Source organism: Salvia splendens, chromosome 3 (assembly GCF_004379255.2).
Source record: "Salvia splendens isolate huo1 chromosome 3, SspV2, whole genome shotgun sequence".
Classification (NCBI taxonomy): domain Eukaryota; kingdom Viridiplantae; phylum Streptophyta; class Magnoliopsida; order Lamiales; family Lamiaceae; genus Salvia; species Salvia splendens.
In genome coordinates, this window is record NC_056034.1 from 42,941,174 (window position 1) to 42,959,865 (window position 18,692).

Genomic DNA, 18,692 nt, shown 5'->3' on the forward strand with positions numbered 1-18,692 from the left:
TTCGGTACACATGTGGTGAAACAAAAAAAGAAACAAGACGTAGACGATGGAGAGGGAGTATAATCTTTATAAGCAAATGAATATAAATTTAAAAATGACGCCATCGCAGACTCGAGCCTGAAACCTTTAATCTCACACATTATGATACTGAACCGACACACACTAGCATTTTTCTTTAATTTCTATCGATAGATATTTTTTACCAGGAGGAAATAGTCTTTCGTATTTTATACTTCCTCCGTTTTCTCATAGTTGAGTCATTTTTTCATTTCAGGAAGTTCCCTCATAGTTGAATAATTTTCATACATAGTAAATTTTTTCTCTTTCATATTTTATTCTCTCTACTTTATTCACTTTTCAATTTATTTTTTCTACTTTTTTCTCTTTCTTACTTTTTTCCATTTATTTAATACATTCAACATTTATTTTCTTAAACTCTGTGCCGAAAAGTTTTGCCTCAACTACGAGGGAATGGAGGTTACATGTTAGGAGTAGCATTATTATATTGATGAATGGATAAGCATTAATGCGAAAACAAACTTTAGACCTAACCCAATACGTCGCAATCAAAACTTTTTCTCTGTGCCTTTTACTCTTGTTTCTTCAATCCATCAATCATGTCCAAAGTCTCTTTATTTAATTGATTTTCATATCATAGATAGCAAATGTTTGAATTGGTCTTTATTAATTGTATCATAGGCATTGCAAATGCATGTTGTATTAATTATACTCATGACAAGATAATTCATGTTGCGTGAATTTAATAAAAATTAAGTATAATATTTTTGAGATTTGAGAATTGACCCAATTTTATCAACTTTTTATACATAAGATAATGTACTGTAGATAATAAATGAGAGTAGTTTCAGTGATAACTTTTTAAAATGAGAAATTTGAAAACTGAAAATTATGCTATCATATACTTCTATTAATATCAGTTGACATCATAAAACATATGATATTGAATCAAAAACTGATATTCATGAATCATCGAACTGATATTAAGTAAAAAATTGATATGTTTCGATATGTCAACTGATAGCAATTTATTTGCAAATTGATACAATTTCATAAAAAATCTTGTCATGATCCATCACCTAGCATTATTAATTAACCTAAATATACTTTGGTATATTTTTATATTCTTGCCGGCAACAAATAAATTACTAGTAGAGATTAAAAACTTAATGTAAACACCATTATCGTAGGCATATAGTAGTATATAGTTTTACGTTACATGCATCTAAAATATTGTTGAAACCAACAAACGGACATGTGAGTATCATAACATCAATATTTGGTCACATTAGTCTTATTTATTTTGGTGTATACATTTATTTTGATTTGAATATAATTTTGAAGCTATTAAAATCAAACTAAATTAATAGTACTACTCCATACACAATAAAATAAATAATTTCATTCCTTTTTTATGGAGAAATAAATAGATGTTTCTAAATTCCATGTGACGATGGACTCAAATTCAATCCTTTGACCTCAGACATTGACCATTCTAGTATTAGATCAACACATACACATAAATAATACAGTAGTAACTATTCCACGAGTTGTATTAGCAACCTCTCATTGGAATTTATAATTACATTTTTCCTAATATGGGAAAGGAGATAGGAGTAGTAATGTAGTATATTAAATTTTGGCTCGGTTTTACTACCGATAGTATTACGTAAAGTAAAAAAAGATGTAATTTTAAAAGTACCACTTTGTTTAGTAGGTTCTTTGTAAATTTATTCTGTTAAAAGTATGATGATTAATAATTGTTACTATTCCTCAATCCTCACATATAGACATGTACGGACTACTAATTTATAACATGTTTAGGATGGTTTTTTAATACTACTTGGGTTATTTTAATCTTTCATTAAATTTCAGATCATTTTTTGTATTTTTATAAATAGGTCTACTTTTACAATTTTTTTATTTAAAATTTAGACTATTTTTATAGTTTACAATAAAAAAAATAGGTTGCATCATAATCATAATAATTATTTCATTCGTCCAAAAAAAATAGTCTAATTTTATCAGTTTAGAATATCCACAAAAAATAGTTCAATTTCTAAAATTGAAAAGTTTCTCTCTTATACTTTATCCATTTTTTCGCATCTCTCTCATATTTTATTCACTTTTTTTTATATCTCTCTTATTTTACCTACTTTTTCTTTTTTCTTTATTAATTTCACATAAAAACTCGTGTGAGTCGTGCCGTCTATAAATGAGATTATTTTTATGGACTGAGGAAATATTAAATAATTAGAGGGAACATCTTTTTTGGTCCACGAACTTTGTCAAAGTATCATTTTAGTTCCGTGAACTTTGAAAATATCATTTGAGGTCCGTCAACTATGAGTTAATATCATTCGAAATACTTTTTTACTATTTCAAAGTTTTTAATTAATTTATCACATACTCATATTTTTTAATGAATTTTCTAAATATAATTTGGCCTTGAATACTATCACTTAATTTTGTGACATGCAAGAAATGTTCCTTATTCAACTTTTTATAAATAAAGAATTTCAAAATATTTTTAAGATATGTATACTCGTAAAACTAATGTCACGGTCAATAGACGATACTTGAATATTAATATATTTTTTAAAAATAATATCAATATATAGGTATTCAAGTATCGTCTATTGACTAGGACATTAATTTTACGAGTATACATATCTTAAAAATATTTTGAAATTCTTTAATTATAAAAAGTTAAATAAGGAACATTTCTTGCATATCACAAAATTAAGTGATAATATCGAAGGTTAAATTATATTTAGAAATTCATAAAAATATATATAGTAAAGATATTCATAAAAAATATGAGTATATGATAGGTTTATTAAAAATATATACCCTTCAAGGTATTGAGGGTATTTTCGTCCAGAAAAACTTGGAAATAGTAAAAATATACTTAGAATGATATTAATTCATAGTTGACGGACCTAAAATAATATTTTCAAAGTTTACGAACTTAAAATGATATTTTGAAAAAGTTTGAGGACAAAAAAGTCGTTCCCTCAAATAATTAAAAGGAGGCAGGTAGGTACGCTCCAAAAAGTAACTTTTCCAAATGGAAAATATTTATCATGTGATATTGTGATCTCAATTTAATGTGCAAAGTTGTTCCAACTTCCAAACTGTTTCGTCAGTCAAATTAATGTAGCTACATTAATTGCCACAGCATTGCAAATAGAACTTTATTTCTAATATTTAATTGATGTACAATCTTACCTCGCCGACCTGTGGTCACGAATTAATGTTAGAATATCTATCTTGATAATCAATTTCATTTTAATACGAGTACATTTATATTTTCCTCAAAAAATTACTCCATAATTGTAAAAAAAAAAAATTCTAGCCAAATTAGTTAACCTAACCTTTGGGTGATAAAATCTAATTCTTGGTCGATGAGAATGGAGATATAAGTTCATCTACCGAAACTGAACCATCAAAAATTTCTCATTCATAGTTTTATAGTAGTAAAAGATTTTTTATACACATCGTCTCATATGTAATTTAAAATTATCATATAGAGTACTATAATAAACTTAACATCTACACTTCCAAATTTCCCATCATCACTCTCCATATGACCCAATTTATCCTTCACCAATTAATATTGCCAATAAATTTACTCCACAAATTGATTATCATAGTAATCCAATAAAATATAGTTTTGTAGTAGTAGTAGTATAATTTAATGATTGACACTAGAAACACAATTACACTCCAAAGTCCAAAATACATATCTATAAAAGTCAGTAATGGTACGTAGAATTTTATTGCTATAGAGAATAAATAAATGAATAAACAATTAGATTTGCTTGATTTGCCTTTCAATTTTAAAATGAAAAATCGTGAATATGAAAACATGGTAGGGACCATAAACGCAATAATTTCGCAAAGCAATTAAGATAGACGACAAAGAGCACCTTTTTGGTCTCTAGACTTTAACAATACAAAGAATCTATACTAATATACCATATTACAAATAATAATACTCCCAATACAGAGTATAATCCAAATAAAATATTATCCTAGAATAAATAATACTCCCTCCGTCCCCGAATAAGAGTCGCTAATTTCCATTTTGGGTCGTCCCCATTAAGAGTCACTCTTCATTTTTACCATAAATGGTAGTAGACCCCACATTCCACTAACTCACTCCCCTCACATTTTATTATAAAACCAATATAAAAATATGGGTCCCACATTCCACTAACTTTTTCAACCAACTTTTCTCTATATTTCTTAAAACTCATGTTCGGTCAAAGAGCGACTCCTATTAGGGGACGGAGGGAGTATCTGCGATGTGTGGATGTGATTTCTATTTACCCACTTTTGTAATTATTTAGTTCACCCCAACACCCACTTCGTCACGGAATAGGCATAATATTTTTCTATTGATTCACAAAAGACATTCCCAAGTATACAAAAAGTCCATCTCAATAAAAGTGTTACTTTTTTCATGCTCAAAGTTAGTTTTAATTTTTAGAAGTAGAGTATGTTTGTGACCTTGACATTTTGATATTCAATAATTATATTTTGATTGGTAATTAAATTTAATTGGGGTTAACCTTTTCAATATCTGATAATCGATATTGGTATTTCTTCATTTGAGTAGTTAATAATAGTATATGTTAGTACATGATTAATTAGTTTGACGTTAAAGTCCTTAACAAGTAGACATTTGATCCTTGATATTTGGTCATTTGTGTATTCTAAATTCTAATGTATCATCTTGAGGCACAATTGATTACCAATTTTTTTATGTAGTTATCAACCATTTTTTCTTAAATGATAATTTAAGAGAAAATTACCTAAAATGATAAGCAAATCTACAATGTTAATTCGTGCTAGATTCCATATAAATTTATTTGTATTTTTGAATCGTGGTTACACGGTGCATGATCAATGCGATACATGTTATTTATTTTTTATTTTCATGTGAAATAAGTAAAGGATAATTTAAAACGTAGGATGATTGAGCTGCCATGATTGACTTTAGAAATTAAATAAGGTAGGAACACTTCACTTTTCAAGTGAAATAAAGGCTAGAACAATGTTGCATAAATGAATTCTTTTTGGATCATTGATTTAAGTGTGTGGAGATTCATGAAAAATGAAAAAAAATCAGGAGGAGACCAAAATAGAATTGTGCAGCCTACTAATTTGTGGTGGATATATTATTTAAAAGGTCAACCACAATAAATGATTCCAACCAAACATATCGACAATTTAAATCGACTGATTTGGATGCTTCACTCATCTAATTAATGGATGGTAATAAAATGTAATATGGGTAGTAATAAAATGTAAACTTATATACTGTACAAACTTCAAATTATAATCTGTATCGTTAAAAAATATCAACAGATGACAAAATAGTAGCAACAGAAAATGTCAACACAGTGTCAACACAATATCAACACAACATCAACCGTTGACACTATGTTGACATTTTCTATTACTACTATTTTGCCATCTGTTGACATTTTTTAACGATCAAGATCATAGTTTGAAGTTTGTACAAAATTTAGAGTTTGCATTTGATTACATTCCTATAATATGGAGTGTAAAGTTATGGTGCATAATTTAATTTTGCTTTCAGTACTAATTCTCCACTTAAATAAAACATCGATTTAATTTTCGGTAAACCAGATAGATTATGGCAATTTCTATTTATTTAAAAGTTATACATATTGCAATACAGATAAAAAATACTGCCTGTAAAATCACAAATGTAGTCAAATTATGGTGTGTCTTCCACTTTTAAAAACTTGAATGATAAATCATCAAATTTTGAAAATTTAATTGATTTTATTGTGATTTATCATTCAAATTTATAAACCATTTTGTATTATATGATTTATTTTTTGTGATCTTAAAAAATATGTATTTTGTATACGTACTGTAGTCTCATCTATTTCGAGGTTAAAATATTTGATTTCGTTTTTTGTAAGTCAATCTCTTTATACATTTCTCTCTCTTTGATTTAAAGGAGGAAAGTGAAGTTTTTAGCAAAAGTCAATCTCTCCCCCGATCTCTCTCGAGGGAATTTCAAAACAGAATTTTCTAAACATTTCCCTAATCCACAATTAGACTACATTAATTATTAGAATAGAAATTGCAAATTATTTTAATTAGAAAAATATTCATTTTTCGCTAAATATACACACTAAAATATTGTTTGTTTAACCAACTCACGGATGAAAAATGAGGTGATTCTAAATAAAATTTCCCACACACCATAAAACAAAATAAGGAATAATTTAATGTATTATTTATTTGAAATAATTATCTCGAGGATTAATTTGGATTTAATATCACATGCATACATCGATTTTTATCATACTTTTGCATGTGATGGATAATAGTAAGGTATACCATTGCAAAGTCTATTAGTTTAGTCTTGAGTATATAAACATAAAATAATTTCTTAGGAGTATTATTTTGCAACACTAAAATATTTTTTTTGTTCGTTGGACATTATACAAACTAATACATTCTTCCTGAATATAAGGGAAAAATCTGGAATTCAATACAACATATCTTTCATGTGTAAAAGAAATAAGTATAGGTTCAATTATATACCTTTCTTTATTTGAGTAGCATTTGTCCGATTCAATTAGTGGAGGGAATAATTCAATTAAACATGGATATAAAAACAATGTATTCGAATCTTTCTTTAATACAAAAAGTAAAATTTTGGAGCATTCGTTCTAGACAAGTAGATTTTTTTATTTATATTCCTTATGTAAGGAGTATATATCTTTCTTCTAGGAAGGATATTAGTGTCATTATACATATTATTATGTTCAAATATCAACGTCACACGAGATTATACAATTGAAACATATAAAGAGGTACAAAATCATGTGATGGTGTTGTCAAATATGTGACGAGTCAATAAAATATGTACGTGTATTAGTAACAATGGTCACAAATGAGTCATTAGAAAAGGGGGGAAAAGGTTTACACTAAATCAAATATTTATGTAGAAGAAATTGGAAAATCAACATATTTGACAAGAACGATGAAATTGCACATTGGTCTCTATAATTACTAATTAGGAGTACTAAAATAACTAATAAGTCATCGTTAGATATGAGAAGTCCCTTTCATGCAAGCTGCGTGACATTAAATTTATGTAATGATATTATGCTTTATTTTATGGAAGTTATTAAGATTAGGTTTTATAGGCTTAGGTCTCACTTTTTTAGGAAATCTTACATAATTGAAAATGTTTTCAGAGTTTAAAGACCTCTTTACAAATATTCATTTACTAACATTAATTTTACCATTAAAAGAATTAATTTAGCTAGTTTATATAGAAAACATTCCACGGTTGGTGTGACCACCTCTTGTATCATAATTACAACCAAATTTGGACTGCACAATGCAAAAGTGGACATGCGAGACTGATGTTGTGACTTTAGATAAGTACTTATAATAGCAAAACTTATATTGATACAAGAGCATGAAAGCCATTTTGGCAAAATTCATACTATTACAACAAAACATATGATAATTATTGTCTCAAAATATTGAATTTGAATTTTTATATATATAGTTTCTTCAAAAATAAATTTCGGCGTCCGCCTCTGAGCCCGCCATGTGATCCAATCAAGACCATCTAAAATTCAAGTTTAAGAACAAATATAAATCTCAAATATATGAAGTGACTTTGAAATTAATACAGTTACATAAATACACATAATCTTGTACGTTGAAGCTTGTTGCCTAGGTTTTTTTTAATGCGATTTATCACATCTATGCACATGTAGATTTTTTTTTACCAACCACACATTTTTACCAATAATTCCATGTATTTCTCAGTCATATGGAGTAGTATTAAAAAAGTGTTAGTCTCCAAATGAAAATCATGCGTGGTCCGTGTGGATAAATTGACTAGCTAGTAGTAGTAACACATATTTTGATTATTTTCTCATCACATCAAATATATATGCAATTTTCATTGCAAAGTATAAAACCACATAAAGTTAGAGTAACAAAAATTATACTCCTATAATCCATGAAATGAAGTACTCTCTCCCTCCCGTCCCTAAAAATGTGTCACATGTTTCTGTTTTTGCTCATCTAAAAAATTTGGCTCCTTTCACTTTTACCATTTATAGTAGTGGATTCTACGTTTCATTAATTCATTCTCACTCATATTTTATTATAAAACTAATATACTGTGTAAAAGTATGACTCATATTTCACCGACAAATATATACGAGAGGGGCATATCTAAGCTGGTCCTCGCCCAGTTTCTCTATATAACTAACAAGTATAACAACAAACACCTCACTAAGTTATCCACCCACCAAATTACCTCCCTCTCCTTCTCTCTCTCTCTCTCTAGAAACACAAACAAAAGGAACGATAGATGGTGATGAGAGAGAATCTGGCGGCATCGATGAACGCCAAGCTCGTCGGCTCGGGTAAGGAAACCCTAGTCCTCGCACACGGCTACGGCGGAGAGCAGTCGGCCTGGGACAAGGTCGTGCCTCTCCTCTCCGCCCGCCGCCGCGTCCTCCTCTTCGATTGGTGCTTCTCCGGCGCCGCCAAAGATCCATCCCTCTACAATCCAAACAAGTACAAACATATATATATATATATATATATATATATATATATATATATATATATATATATACATATATAAATATAGTTTTTGTGGAAAAAGGTAACAAAAATTTGAAAATTGCAGCTACTCGAGCTACGATGGATTCGCGGAGGACCTAATCTGCGTGATGGAGGAGATGAAAGTGACGTCATGCGTGTTTGTAGGGCATTCGATGTCGGCGATGGTTGGCTGTATTGCTTCCTTGAAACGCCCCGACCTCTTCACCAGGCTCATCCTTGTTGGAGCTTCTCCCAGGTTTTTTTTATCTCTTCGGTCATGAATTAATTGTTTTATTTTCTGTTTTAATTGAAAAGTTGGACAAAATAAGGGACTGTGAAGGAAGATTGATTATGTCATTGAAAAAAGTCATTTTTGTCTGTTTGTGTGAAAGAGAATACCAACTGCAAATTGCAACCATAAATTAACTTTCACGTTGAATTGTCGTAATTCTAACAAAACCCAAATTTGCAGTCATTTTTGTCTTAATTTATTGATGATATACTATAAGTTAGTATTTTAATTTGTCCACTAACTATAGTTAATATGTTAGTTAGTACGGAGTACTGTTTAATTATACCAATTTAATTGTGTGGGTGACCAAAAACGATGATAATAAGATGATCAGTTCAACTTGCATTTTTAACATAATTCTATAAATTATGTTTTTGGCAGGTTATGTCATTTGTAGAGATTGAACCTGATGTGTAAAGATCCAAGCCACTAAATGTTTAGGTTTAACTAGAAATAAAAAATATATATAGTGGTTTGAGAGAAAAGAAAACTACTTGAAGGGAAATAACAATTTTAAGCCTCAGAATATTAATTCCAACCTAGCTATTCATTAAGTATCATGTTGAGAAAATAATTTTCATATTTTGTGGAGAAGATTAATTTAATAGATGAACAAATATAATAACATGATAAATACAGGTATCTAAACATCGAAGACGAAGGCTACAAAGGAGGTTTTAATTTATCAGATATCGAAGAGATGCTAGCAAGCATTGATGCAAAATACGAGCAGTGGGCTCCGGCGTTTGCTTCGGTGGTGGTGGATGCCTCCGACCCACTTTCCATCGAAAAATTCGCAGTTTCATTGAAGAAAATGGGCCCACAAACAGCTCTCTCTTTAGCCAAAACAGTGTTCCTTTCCGACCACAGGAGTGTTCTTGACAAAGTGGCGGTGCCTTGCAATATCATCCAGACCAAAAACGACGTCGTTGTGCCATTCACCGTCGTCGAATACATGCAGAGCGCCATCAAGGCGGAGGGAGGGTGCGAGGTGGACATCATCGACACCGAGGGCCATTTTCCTCATCTCACTGCGCATCTCCAATTTGTTCAAGTTCTTGATAGAATTTTAGGGTGTTAAGTTATGTTTCTTTTTTCTTTTTTTTTTTCTTTTGAGTTGATGGTTATATGTGTTTGGTTTGGAAGTGAAAGTATTGTGTTTGAAGATTTGTGTGATAGTTTCTGTATATGGACGATTGAAATGTTAAATTTTCTTGTGTTTGTTGTTTGTTGGCAAGTTTAATTTAAGCCTTAAGGGGTCCGTTTGGCTAATTAAATTTAATTGTCTATATACTTAACAATTAAATTTAGATTTTTAATTGAATTACTCCTAATTAATAAATTAATGCTAACAATTAAGATACTATAATAAGTATAAAGTATTATCTATAATATAAAAATTGTATCAAAATTGGCTTTAAAATAATAGTACTAATTACTATAGTTGTTATTATTGTTATAAACCAGAGTGATCCAGTGCATTAAGATTTCTTAGTAAGCTACAATTGATGACATAATAACAACAATAACAATTATTATTATTTAATTGTAATCCATATTAGTAAAAATCACATTTGAATTTGTTTAATAAAGTCATTAACTGATGACTTACTAAGAAAAATATAAATAAACAAAAAAAAGAAATAAAATTATGATATTGCTAATTATAATAAAAACAAGTTTATTAAAAATAAGCCTGGTAAATGTAATTTAATGAAAATTGATTGAATGCATTATGAGTCAGAGAATATATCATCTTGAAGTTTAGCAACTACGTGGTAAAAAGTGCAAATAAGCTGACATCAATAATTTTATATTGTGAGGTAGTGTCTGAATGAAAATGAACTTAAGTTTTGAACGTATCAAAATGACAAAAACGATGTTGTATATTGTTTTTCAAAATGTTGTTATAATCTTCGCATCCTCCCTGGCACCATAACTCAGGTGTTGTGTTTCTGAATGATAAGAGTTACCTATGCTCAAGAGAATAATACAATTTGCACAGCAATTATTTATAGGTAAATATTTATAAAGAATTGATTTACAAAGAAATTGATGAATGAACAGTTTGCAATTATGCAAGACAAAATAAAAACTCAACTTTCCTATTTCACAAGATTGAAAAAAGAACATACAGTTTTATGCATTGGGTTCGTAATACTTGTCCAGCACATTTTCGGTGTAATCTCCAAAAGAAATGGATCCCTTTGGAATAATAAACTGTAAAAAATACCAACACATACAAAAAAAAAATTGAATATGTACATATAAACAAATTAATTTATCTGATTGAAATATAGATTCATCACATATTATGTTGTCATGGTATGTTTATAGAAAATCAATGGACTCACCTCATGAATGTTCACCGGCTCTGGAAAAACAAGCTTTTCATCCCTGAACATAAAATCATCTCTCAGAATTGCATGAGACACAACTTTGTAAAAGTTCTAGATGCCTATTTCTGTGATAATCAAATTCATGTGACACTTCTTTTCACCCTTACGTTACAATGCATGATGGCAAATGATCTAGATCAATCTGATTTATGTTATAATTAAGAAGGAAGTGGATATGAAAATATTGGCTTTGCACATATATGAGACCAGTTAGAGGTGGGATCTAATTCCAAAAGAAGCAGGTTTTCGAAGCTAGCTTCACGTTCCTCACATTTTGCTTCAATCTATGAGCAACTAAAGATGCTTATCTTCATAAAGGTTAGCCCTTCTGTATGGAACAGAGTTAGCAGCATACTGATAACCAGATTCTATTATAGGTAACTTATAACCAAATATTGAGATGGAGAGATTTGTGAGTAAGCATACCAGTTAGGTTGCATAAATAACGCAAATGTAGAACGTTCAACACCAGATGCCACCTCACCTTTTGGAGCCTAAATATCAAAACATGGTTAAGCGATAATTATCAACAGTGCTTCCATTAAAAGAAGAGAGATTTAAATAGCCAGAATACCCAAACACAATGTGGTGTTGCGCATAGTTGACCTCCTGACAGTATCTCCGTTGTTTCACCTACTTGATAGGCAATTTCATCTTCCCCATACACCACCTATCCGGTAAAAGCACAGAAGATGACAACTCATTACCATAATCAAAAGCTGACAACTCATTACCATAATCAAAAGCAAGTCTTAAAGACCAACATCATATGATGGCCAGTTTCACGATATCGTAACTACATGTCGACATAGAATAACACAACAAAGTTTGTACCAAGGAATAGGGGTCAAGAATTTGTACATAACATCTAGTCAAGCTTCTTGGATTTTTCTGGACATTCAATTAAACCATGCATTTCCTATCTATTTTTGTTGTAGTATAACTGAGAAAAATTATGAGGCTATTATTGCAGACACCAAGAAACAACGCTCTGGGATGCAACAAGTGTCCACTGCTATCACCATTACATCCCACCTCGTCTTTTTCCCTTATCCTCTCTTTTGATTTTTGGGTTTGTAATATTTTGAGCACATAAACACAATCAAACCTTTATACTAGTAGGACAATGAGCAGAAAGATGTATACTTTGACTATTTGACCTGAACGTGTTTTTACATAAAGGCCTGCAATGCTGTCTGGACAAGGTATTTCCGCAGTATCTGTATCCCTCGTGAAAATTGCACGAGTAAGACCTGTATAAGGGATGCCACCATCCATTAGTCACAATAGAAGTAAAGACTGAAACAATAGAACACTTCTCAAGGGAACACGTGTTTTCTACTTTTAAGATCCTTAATACACTCTTCAAGTCTTATTAGGGGACAAAACAAAGGGAAGAAAACAAATGTAGAGAAATAATATGCGCAACAAACCACAGAGAGATGCAAGATCTTATCCAAGAATTTCATCAAACTTTTGTGCAACTGAATAAATCATTGTAATGTAGTTCGAATTATGCTTTTACAGACAGCTGATTTGAATACCAGCATTATACTTGAGAAGTGTACAAGTAGTCAAGCACACCATTCAAATTTCAATAATGCATGAAAAAAGAATAAAACCATGTTTTTCATATATTAATCATCATATTATCATAATAGCCAAATCTTCACTGGGGAACTAATTAGCCAAAGAACCACTATCATACAAATGCTACCTCATCTATACTAGATCCGATGATGGTACTAAAAGATCTAAAATTTACATACCTGTAAGGGAACCATGATCTGTATGGCAACCACACCATGATGACATAGAGCCACTATCACCATCTACAAGAGAAGTGTTACTATGTGTGCCTATTTACATAAACTAGTAGAGCATACGTGCTTTGCGAGTGAGAGGTCAATACTTTTGAAATTAAAAATAATTCAACTTTATAACTGTGGCTGTAAAAATTATTAAGAAAATGTCCAACCATTGAAACATCTTATGTCCCATTTTTGCAGTGAAGTGAGGGATATTATGTCACAGTAGTGGGAACTGTTCATATATGGAGGCACAGTATAATCATAGAAGAAAATACAATGACCCTGAGAATGCTCCACATAACGTTATAAGAAAAGAAGTGTACCAGTGATGGGACAGAAAATAATAAATGAGACGGCCTTTGTGGCATCGAGATCGAAGAAGTATTTGCTGCAAACTTCCATTTTCATGCTTTTCCAACCCATTTGATGCTAGAAAAGTAGATCAAGAAGCAATATATTAGATTTCAAGTAATGTACCACAGCAAATGCAAAATCCTGCCCTTCAGCGGTAAAAGGGTCTTATTATTAAGTATCTATGCTATCTTACTACTTCTAGTGCATTCAAGTTATGGTTGGATTGTTTTACAGCTATAAATAACAGTTAGTGCTAAAAACTGAACATGTATCGAATTTCAAGCCATTTTAAAATATAGACACCCATAAAGAATAAGTTGCATCTTCATTCCATAACTAGGGTTGCACAACATTTTCTCCTTTTCATAAATTAGACTAGAGGGTTTGAAAAATATTTTCAAAACAATAGCCAGGATTTTTCTGTGAAGAACAAAGATGAGGAACCCTATATTATAAGCAAGCAATAGATTGTATGAGATAAGATTTGAACTAGAATGACTAAGGTCCATGTTTTAAGTTTCAAAAGCAACCAATTGAGATTGAATATATTGCAGGAGTATTAAAAGTATCATTCAGCACACTGGATATCACTTACAAACATGTATAATGATCATGCACAGGACAACCCCAAATAAATGAAATTGACAATGCAAAAAAACTCATAGCAAGTAAACGAAATCCAGAGATAAAGAACTTACTATATTGATCACAATGGTGTGCCAATAGTAACCCAACATCCAGTATCAACTTTCCAAGAGCTTTAAAGGCTACACGTGGTAGAGGCGAAAAGAAAAGAAGTCAGGTTCCAGACTCCAACCAACGAAAGTTTACAAAGAAAAGAAAAAAAACTACCAACTTTCTTTCGCATATCACTATCCTAATAATATATTTGATGAAAATGAAAAACCATTTGATTTATAAACAAATATTACAAGTATTGACTACAAACTAGAACAAAATACATCAAATAGGATCAGAATCAGTGATCAGTACGAAATGCTGGAACTTCAGCTCCAAACAATACTCAAGGTTTTTCAGAAGGAAACACACAAATACACAAAACAAAATTTAAAGTCTCATACTAGGTCTACAGCAAACTAAAGATGTGGAAAAAAGTTTCTAAGTTGCATACTGTATAAATGGTTATGGCATTATGAGAAGTTTTCCAAGAAAAAAGTTGATACAGAAAGTACACTTATAACTCCAATAAGTTACACCATCCCTGACTGGAAATTAAGGTAGAGAATATGTTAATGATTTATTAGACAGGTTCAGAGTAGCTAGAACCAGCTCATACCCAGTTCAAGTTCTGGCAACACATCATGAGGCCATATATTTGGTCCACAGTAAGAAGGATACCTAATAGAAAAAATCATCAGAACCATCAGAAAGTATAGTAGTTTCCAATATACAATCAAGTGGACCTTTTAAAAAGCATTTATCTTCTATGAGAAATAGATTAGATTACAATTATCAGCCAAGTACAGAAATTTCTCAATACATTTTTAGCAAATGTCAACATGGGTGGCATGCAATTAATATAACCTGTATAATTTCGAGTTACTATCTATTATGCATAATTGACAGCCAGCAGATACTTGAACACCCACAAACAACATGACATGAAAAACATGACAGAGTTGATAACATTTTAAAACTTGAACACCCACAAACAAACATGAAAAACATAAGCAAACTGAAATAAATTCATGCAGGACATCAGCAGTCAGATCGGGATGCGAGTAACTGAAGATACAGAAGGATATTGAGAAAGGACCTACTGCTACAATCATCAAGTTTCCACTTTAAAACATGAGACTTGATAACATTTTAAAACAGGCATAGATACTTCACAACCTATAATTTTTCAAATTCAAGCAGGTATACAGTGTAGTTAATTTAATCAATCATTCACTCTTTCAATCCAAAATAAAAAGTTCCCATGCATGTTCCGCAAGATGAAATAAATATTCTACTGTAGGAACAACAAACTATGAAGATTCAGTGTCAGTCTATTTAGCTATCTGTTATCCAATACCCATGATATCGCTGTTACTGCTGACAAAAGCAATTGCAACAGTTATTACCTTTTAACTAGTGATTGGTCATTTGTGGGGACATCAAGTATCGGATTGGCATAGAATGATCCCTTTAACGTATCTGTTAAACAAAATCATACTCGCATGAATGAAAAAGTGTTACGAAATAGTAACATAGACAGTTAGATAATGTAAAAACAGATATATATGACTATATGCAAGGAAAGACAGAAAGCTGCTAAATTCTGCTTACCTTTAGTCCAGGGACCCAAATTACCTGGTTTTCCGGACTCAAGTTTTTCTTTTCCATGACTCCATCCGAAATTGTACCTACAAACAAACATGAAAAGCATGAGCAACTTGAACTAAAGGCATCAGGACATCACCAGTGAGATCACAAGGTGAGTAACAGAAGACATACCTACTGATAGGATCTTCAAGTTGCCACTTTACATCTTCCGGTAGGCTAGCTAATCTGATTTGAAATCATTAATAAAGGTTACTGAGAAGCAAAGAGCATGGAAAGATAACTGAAGAAAATCAAGGGTCCATTACATTGGCGTAAACAATGCAGAAGACATAATGAGAATAGCTAGCTCATTGAATTCATACCTAGGTGCAAGGCATAAAAGATTTCGACGCAGTAATTGATAACCTGGCACCTACAACAAATGGAACCGAATGCAATCACAAAATTAACATTTATGTGCCAATATATGCATTCTGTTTACATGTTGCAACAATTAGGTTAATAAATCCTACTCTTCACTCAAACGCTATAAGTACTGTAATGTAAATAATTAACAACACCACATTATTGACAACACCAATATTTCCCAGTCAAATTCCAACAAAACAAACGAACAGAAAATTTAAGTAGCTATACGCTATCCGATTCCACAATTAAAAAAACTAGACGCGGTATACCAAATTTATGTGGAAGTGGTGGTCAGCTGCAAACTGAATGTATAAATTCAGTAAATAAAAGAAACCAGTAAAATTACTCCATACATTCGATACGGAGAGAGTTCCGAGGCCGTTGGGGCCAAATCCGAGCTCTATTTTATCCGATAAATCAGCACTTGTATCCTATAGTGGAGAACGATGTATCAGAACATATGCAATCCCCATAACTACCAACTCAAGCACAAGTTAAGTATTGGATATCGAGATTACCTTCAATTGATCGTAGGAGATAGTAACCGTTGAAAGCGTAGGAGCAGCATGAGTTTGCGAGGACATTTCAGCAGCTGATCGTATAGCAGAGCGCCGCGGTGGAGGCGGCCGAGCATAGCCTGTTATTGGGCGCCGTCGATTTAGCCGTCGTTAATTAGGAAGTTTAACTTATTTTTATTTAATTAACCTTGAAATTTAAGATATTTTATGTTGATTTTATTTTTATAATTTAAACAAATCTAATCTATTTCATAAGCGATACTATTTAGTACTATCTTATTATAATCATGCAAATAATTTAAGTATTATACTCCCTCCGTCCCATAAAATTTTAATATCCTATAATCATGCAAATTGTTAAAATAGGTACTCCGTATTATTTCAAGTCCAATTATAGTATAGTTGATTAAAATAATCAATGAAGTGTCGAATTAGGAGTCAAATAAATAGAACGGTAGAAATTTTATCGGGTTTTCGAGTCTAGCTCTAACGGGTTGCGGGCTAATCGGGCTGTAATATTATAGGGCTAGAAATTTTCAACACTAGCTCTATGAATTTGGCGGGCTATTCAGGCCAACTCACGGGTTGCGAACTATATTGACATCCCTTGATTAAATGCATGTTTTTTATTTACAAATACAACAATATTTTATTAAGTATACAAACGCAGTAGTTTTAGATTGGCATGACTTATAAATGCCTTTATTTATACAATAATAAAAATAATCATCACGATTTTCCCGTATGAGAATATTATATTCATAGTAGATTCTAATTGATTGAAATCATACTACCTTTATTTCTAAACTAATAATATTGCATCGCAATTTTCTTTTACGAGAAATATTATGATTACCATTGTTTATACATCGATACTAATATTTATTTTTCAAGCAATATATCAGCATTGCGTATTGGATAGTCGACATTAAATTCGTAGCAGTAATATTTATTTTTGTTAAATTCTTATGGAAGGTCTTAAAGCAGATATTCTTCTTGGGCTAATTGGGCTTTTATATATTAAAAAGATATTGGGCTTTTATGGATTAAAAAGACTGGGCTTTCGTTATAACTATTATACATTTCATTTTGGACAAATCATCCTCCATCTCTAGGATAAATACAGACAAGTAAGAATGTAAATTGACTTAAGCATTAAATAAAATCATTAATAATTATTTTCTTTTTACTAAAATTAATTACAAAAAAAATTTATAGCCAACCATATTGTAGCTTTATTCAACTTCACAACAATTGACATGTATCCAAATCGAAGAGTTATAAAGTATAGTACTCCATGTCCTGGTCAACCTCCTAAGTCCTAATAAATACACAATCCATATTTCTTTGACTATAATTAAGGATTTCAAGAGAGGAAAAAAGGACCCTTTGTATGGTCACCATCTTAATAAACTTAGAACAAAAAGGGTATCTTTTTTTAAAAAAAATTGATAATTTATTTAATTTTCAAGTCTTTTAATTTTATTATCTCTTTCTATAGAGAGATATAGATATGGTGATTTGACTTCAATGAAGGGCATATTAAGTAAGAGAAAATTATATTTTGAAGTAAGCTAATTAATTTACTAATATATTAATAAATAAATTTATTTTTATTTAAACTAGAACTATGACAAATCATATTATAATTAATAGCATCCCTAATAAACTTATTCACATGCTATTATAGTATTTCAAGACATCAATAAATAAATAACATAAATGCAAGGTGAATAAATTAGACAATATATTTGTCAATCAATTGTTCATGTCTCCCCGACCAAAATACGTTTATTTTGAATGAAATGTAGAATCTAAATAGTACTACGTCATTTTAATTTTGTCTGCATGTGTAATTTGTCACATGTTCTAATTAGACTTAGGTGCTTTGTTTTTTGTAAACAGCCAAATATTATTTTGAGTAAAAAACAACCAAATGTTTTTTTTAGTTGAAAACAACCAAATAACTACT

The 18,692-nt window shown here is 30.7% G+C and overlaps 2 protein-coding genes across 2 annotated transcripts; one reads left to right on the forward strand and one right to left on the reverse strand.

The window, feature by feature from the left end:
• Positions 1-8,317: 8,317 nt before the first annotated feature.
• On the forward strand, positions 8,318-10,162 carry LOC121793369 (strigolactone esterase D14-like). Its single transcript, XM_042191367.1, has 3 exons — positions 8,318-8,619; positions 8,735-8,905; positions 9,581-10,162. Exons 1-3 carry the CDS (start codon positions 8,411-8,413, stop codon positions 10,020-10,022), a joined length of 822 nt encoding a protein of 273 aa, XP_042047301.1. The 5' UTR covers positions 8,318-8,410; the 3' UTR covers positions 10,023-10,162.
• A 767-nt stretch (positions 10,163-10,929) lies between these two features.
• LOC121796186 lies at positions 10,930-16,897 on the reverse strand. The gene is made up of 15 exons (XM_042194950.1): positions 16,721-16,897; positions 16,556-16,633; positions 16,157-16,206; positions 15,966-16,019; positions 15,822-15,874; positions 15,593-15,665; positions 14,803-14,864; positions 14,204-14,272; positions 13,475-13,580; positions 13,110-13,189; positions 12,487-12,593; positions 11,915-12,010; positions 11,767-11,834; positions 11,296-11,338; positions 10,930-11,161 (listed from the first exon to the last, which is right to left on the reverse strand). The coding sequence occupies exons 1-15, from the start codon at positions 16,784-16,786 to the stop codon at positions 11,081-11,083; spliced, it is 1,086 nt and encodes a 361-aa protein (XP_042050884.1). The 5' UTR covers positions 16,787-16,897; the 3' UTR covers positions 10,930-11,080.
• Positions 16,898-18,692: the final 1,795 nt, after the last annotated feature.

What these genes read in the sequence shown, in the direction of transcription:
- LOC121793369 (XM_042191367.1), top strand. Translation starts at nt 8,411, where the DNA reads ATGGTGATGAGAGAGAATCTGGCGGCATCGATGAACGCCAAGCTCGTC. An exon ending in TCCCTCTACAATCCAAACAA is followed by an intron (nt 8,620 to 8,734) that starts GTACAAACATAT and finishes TGAAAATTGCAG; the next exon opens with CTACTCGAGCTACGATGGAT. An exon ending in CTTGTTGGAGCTTCTCCCAG is followed by an intron (nt 8,906 to 9,580) that starts GTTTTTTTTATC and finishes TGATAAATACAG; the next exon opens with GTATCTAAACATCGAAGACG.
- LOC121796186 (XM_042194950.1), bottom strand. Translation starts at nt 16,786, where the DNA reads ATGTCCTCGCAAACTCATGCTGCTCCTACGCTTTCAACGGTTACTATC. An exon ending in GAACTCTCTCCGTATCGAAT is followed by an intron (nt 16,207 to 16,555) that starts GTATGGAGTAAT and finishes CATTTGTTGTAG; the next exon opens with GTGCCAGGTTATCAATTACT. An exon ending in CTTGAAGATCCTATCAGTAG is followed by an intron (nt 15,875 to 15,965) that starts GTATGTCTTCTG and finishes GTTTGTTTGTAG; the next exon opens with GTACAATTTCGGATGGAGTC.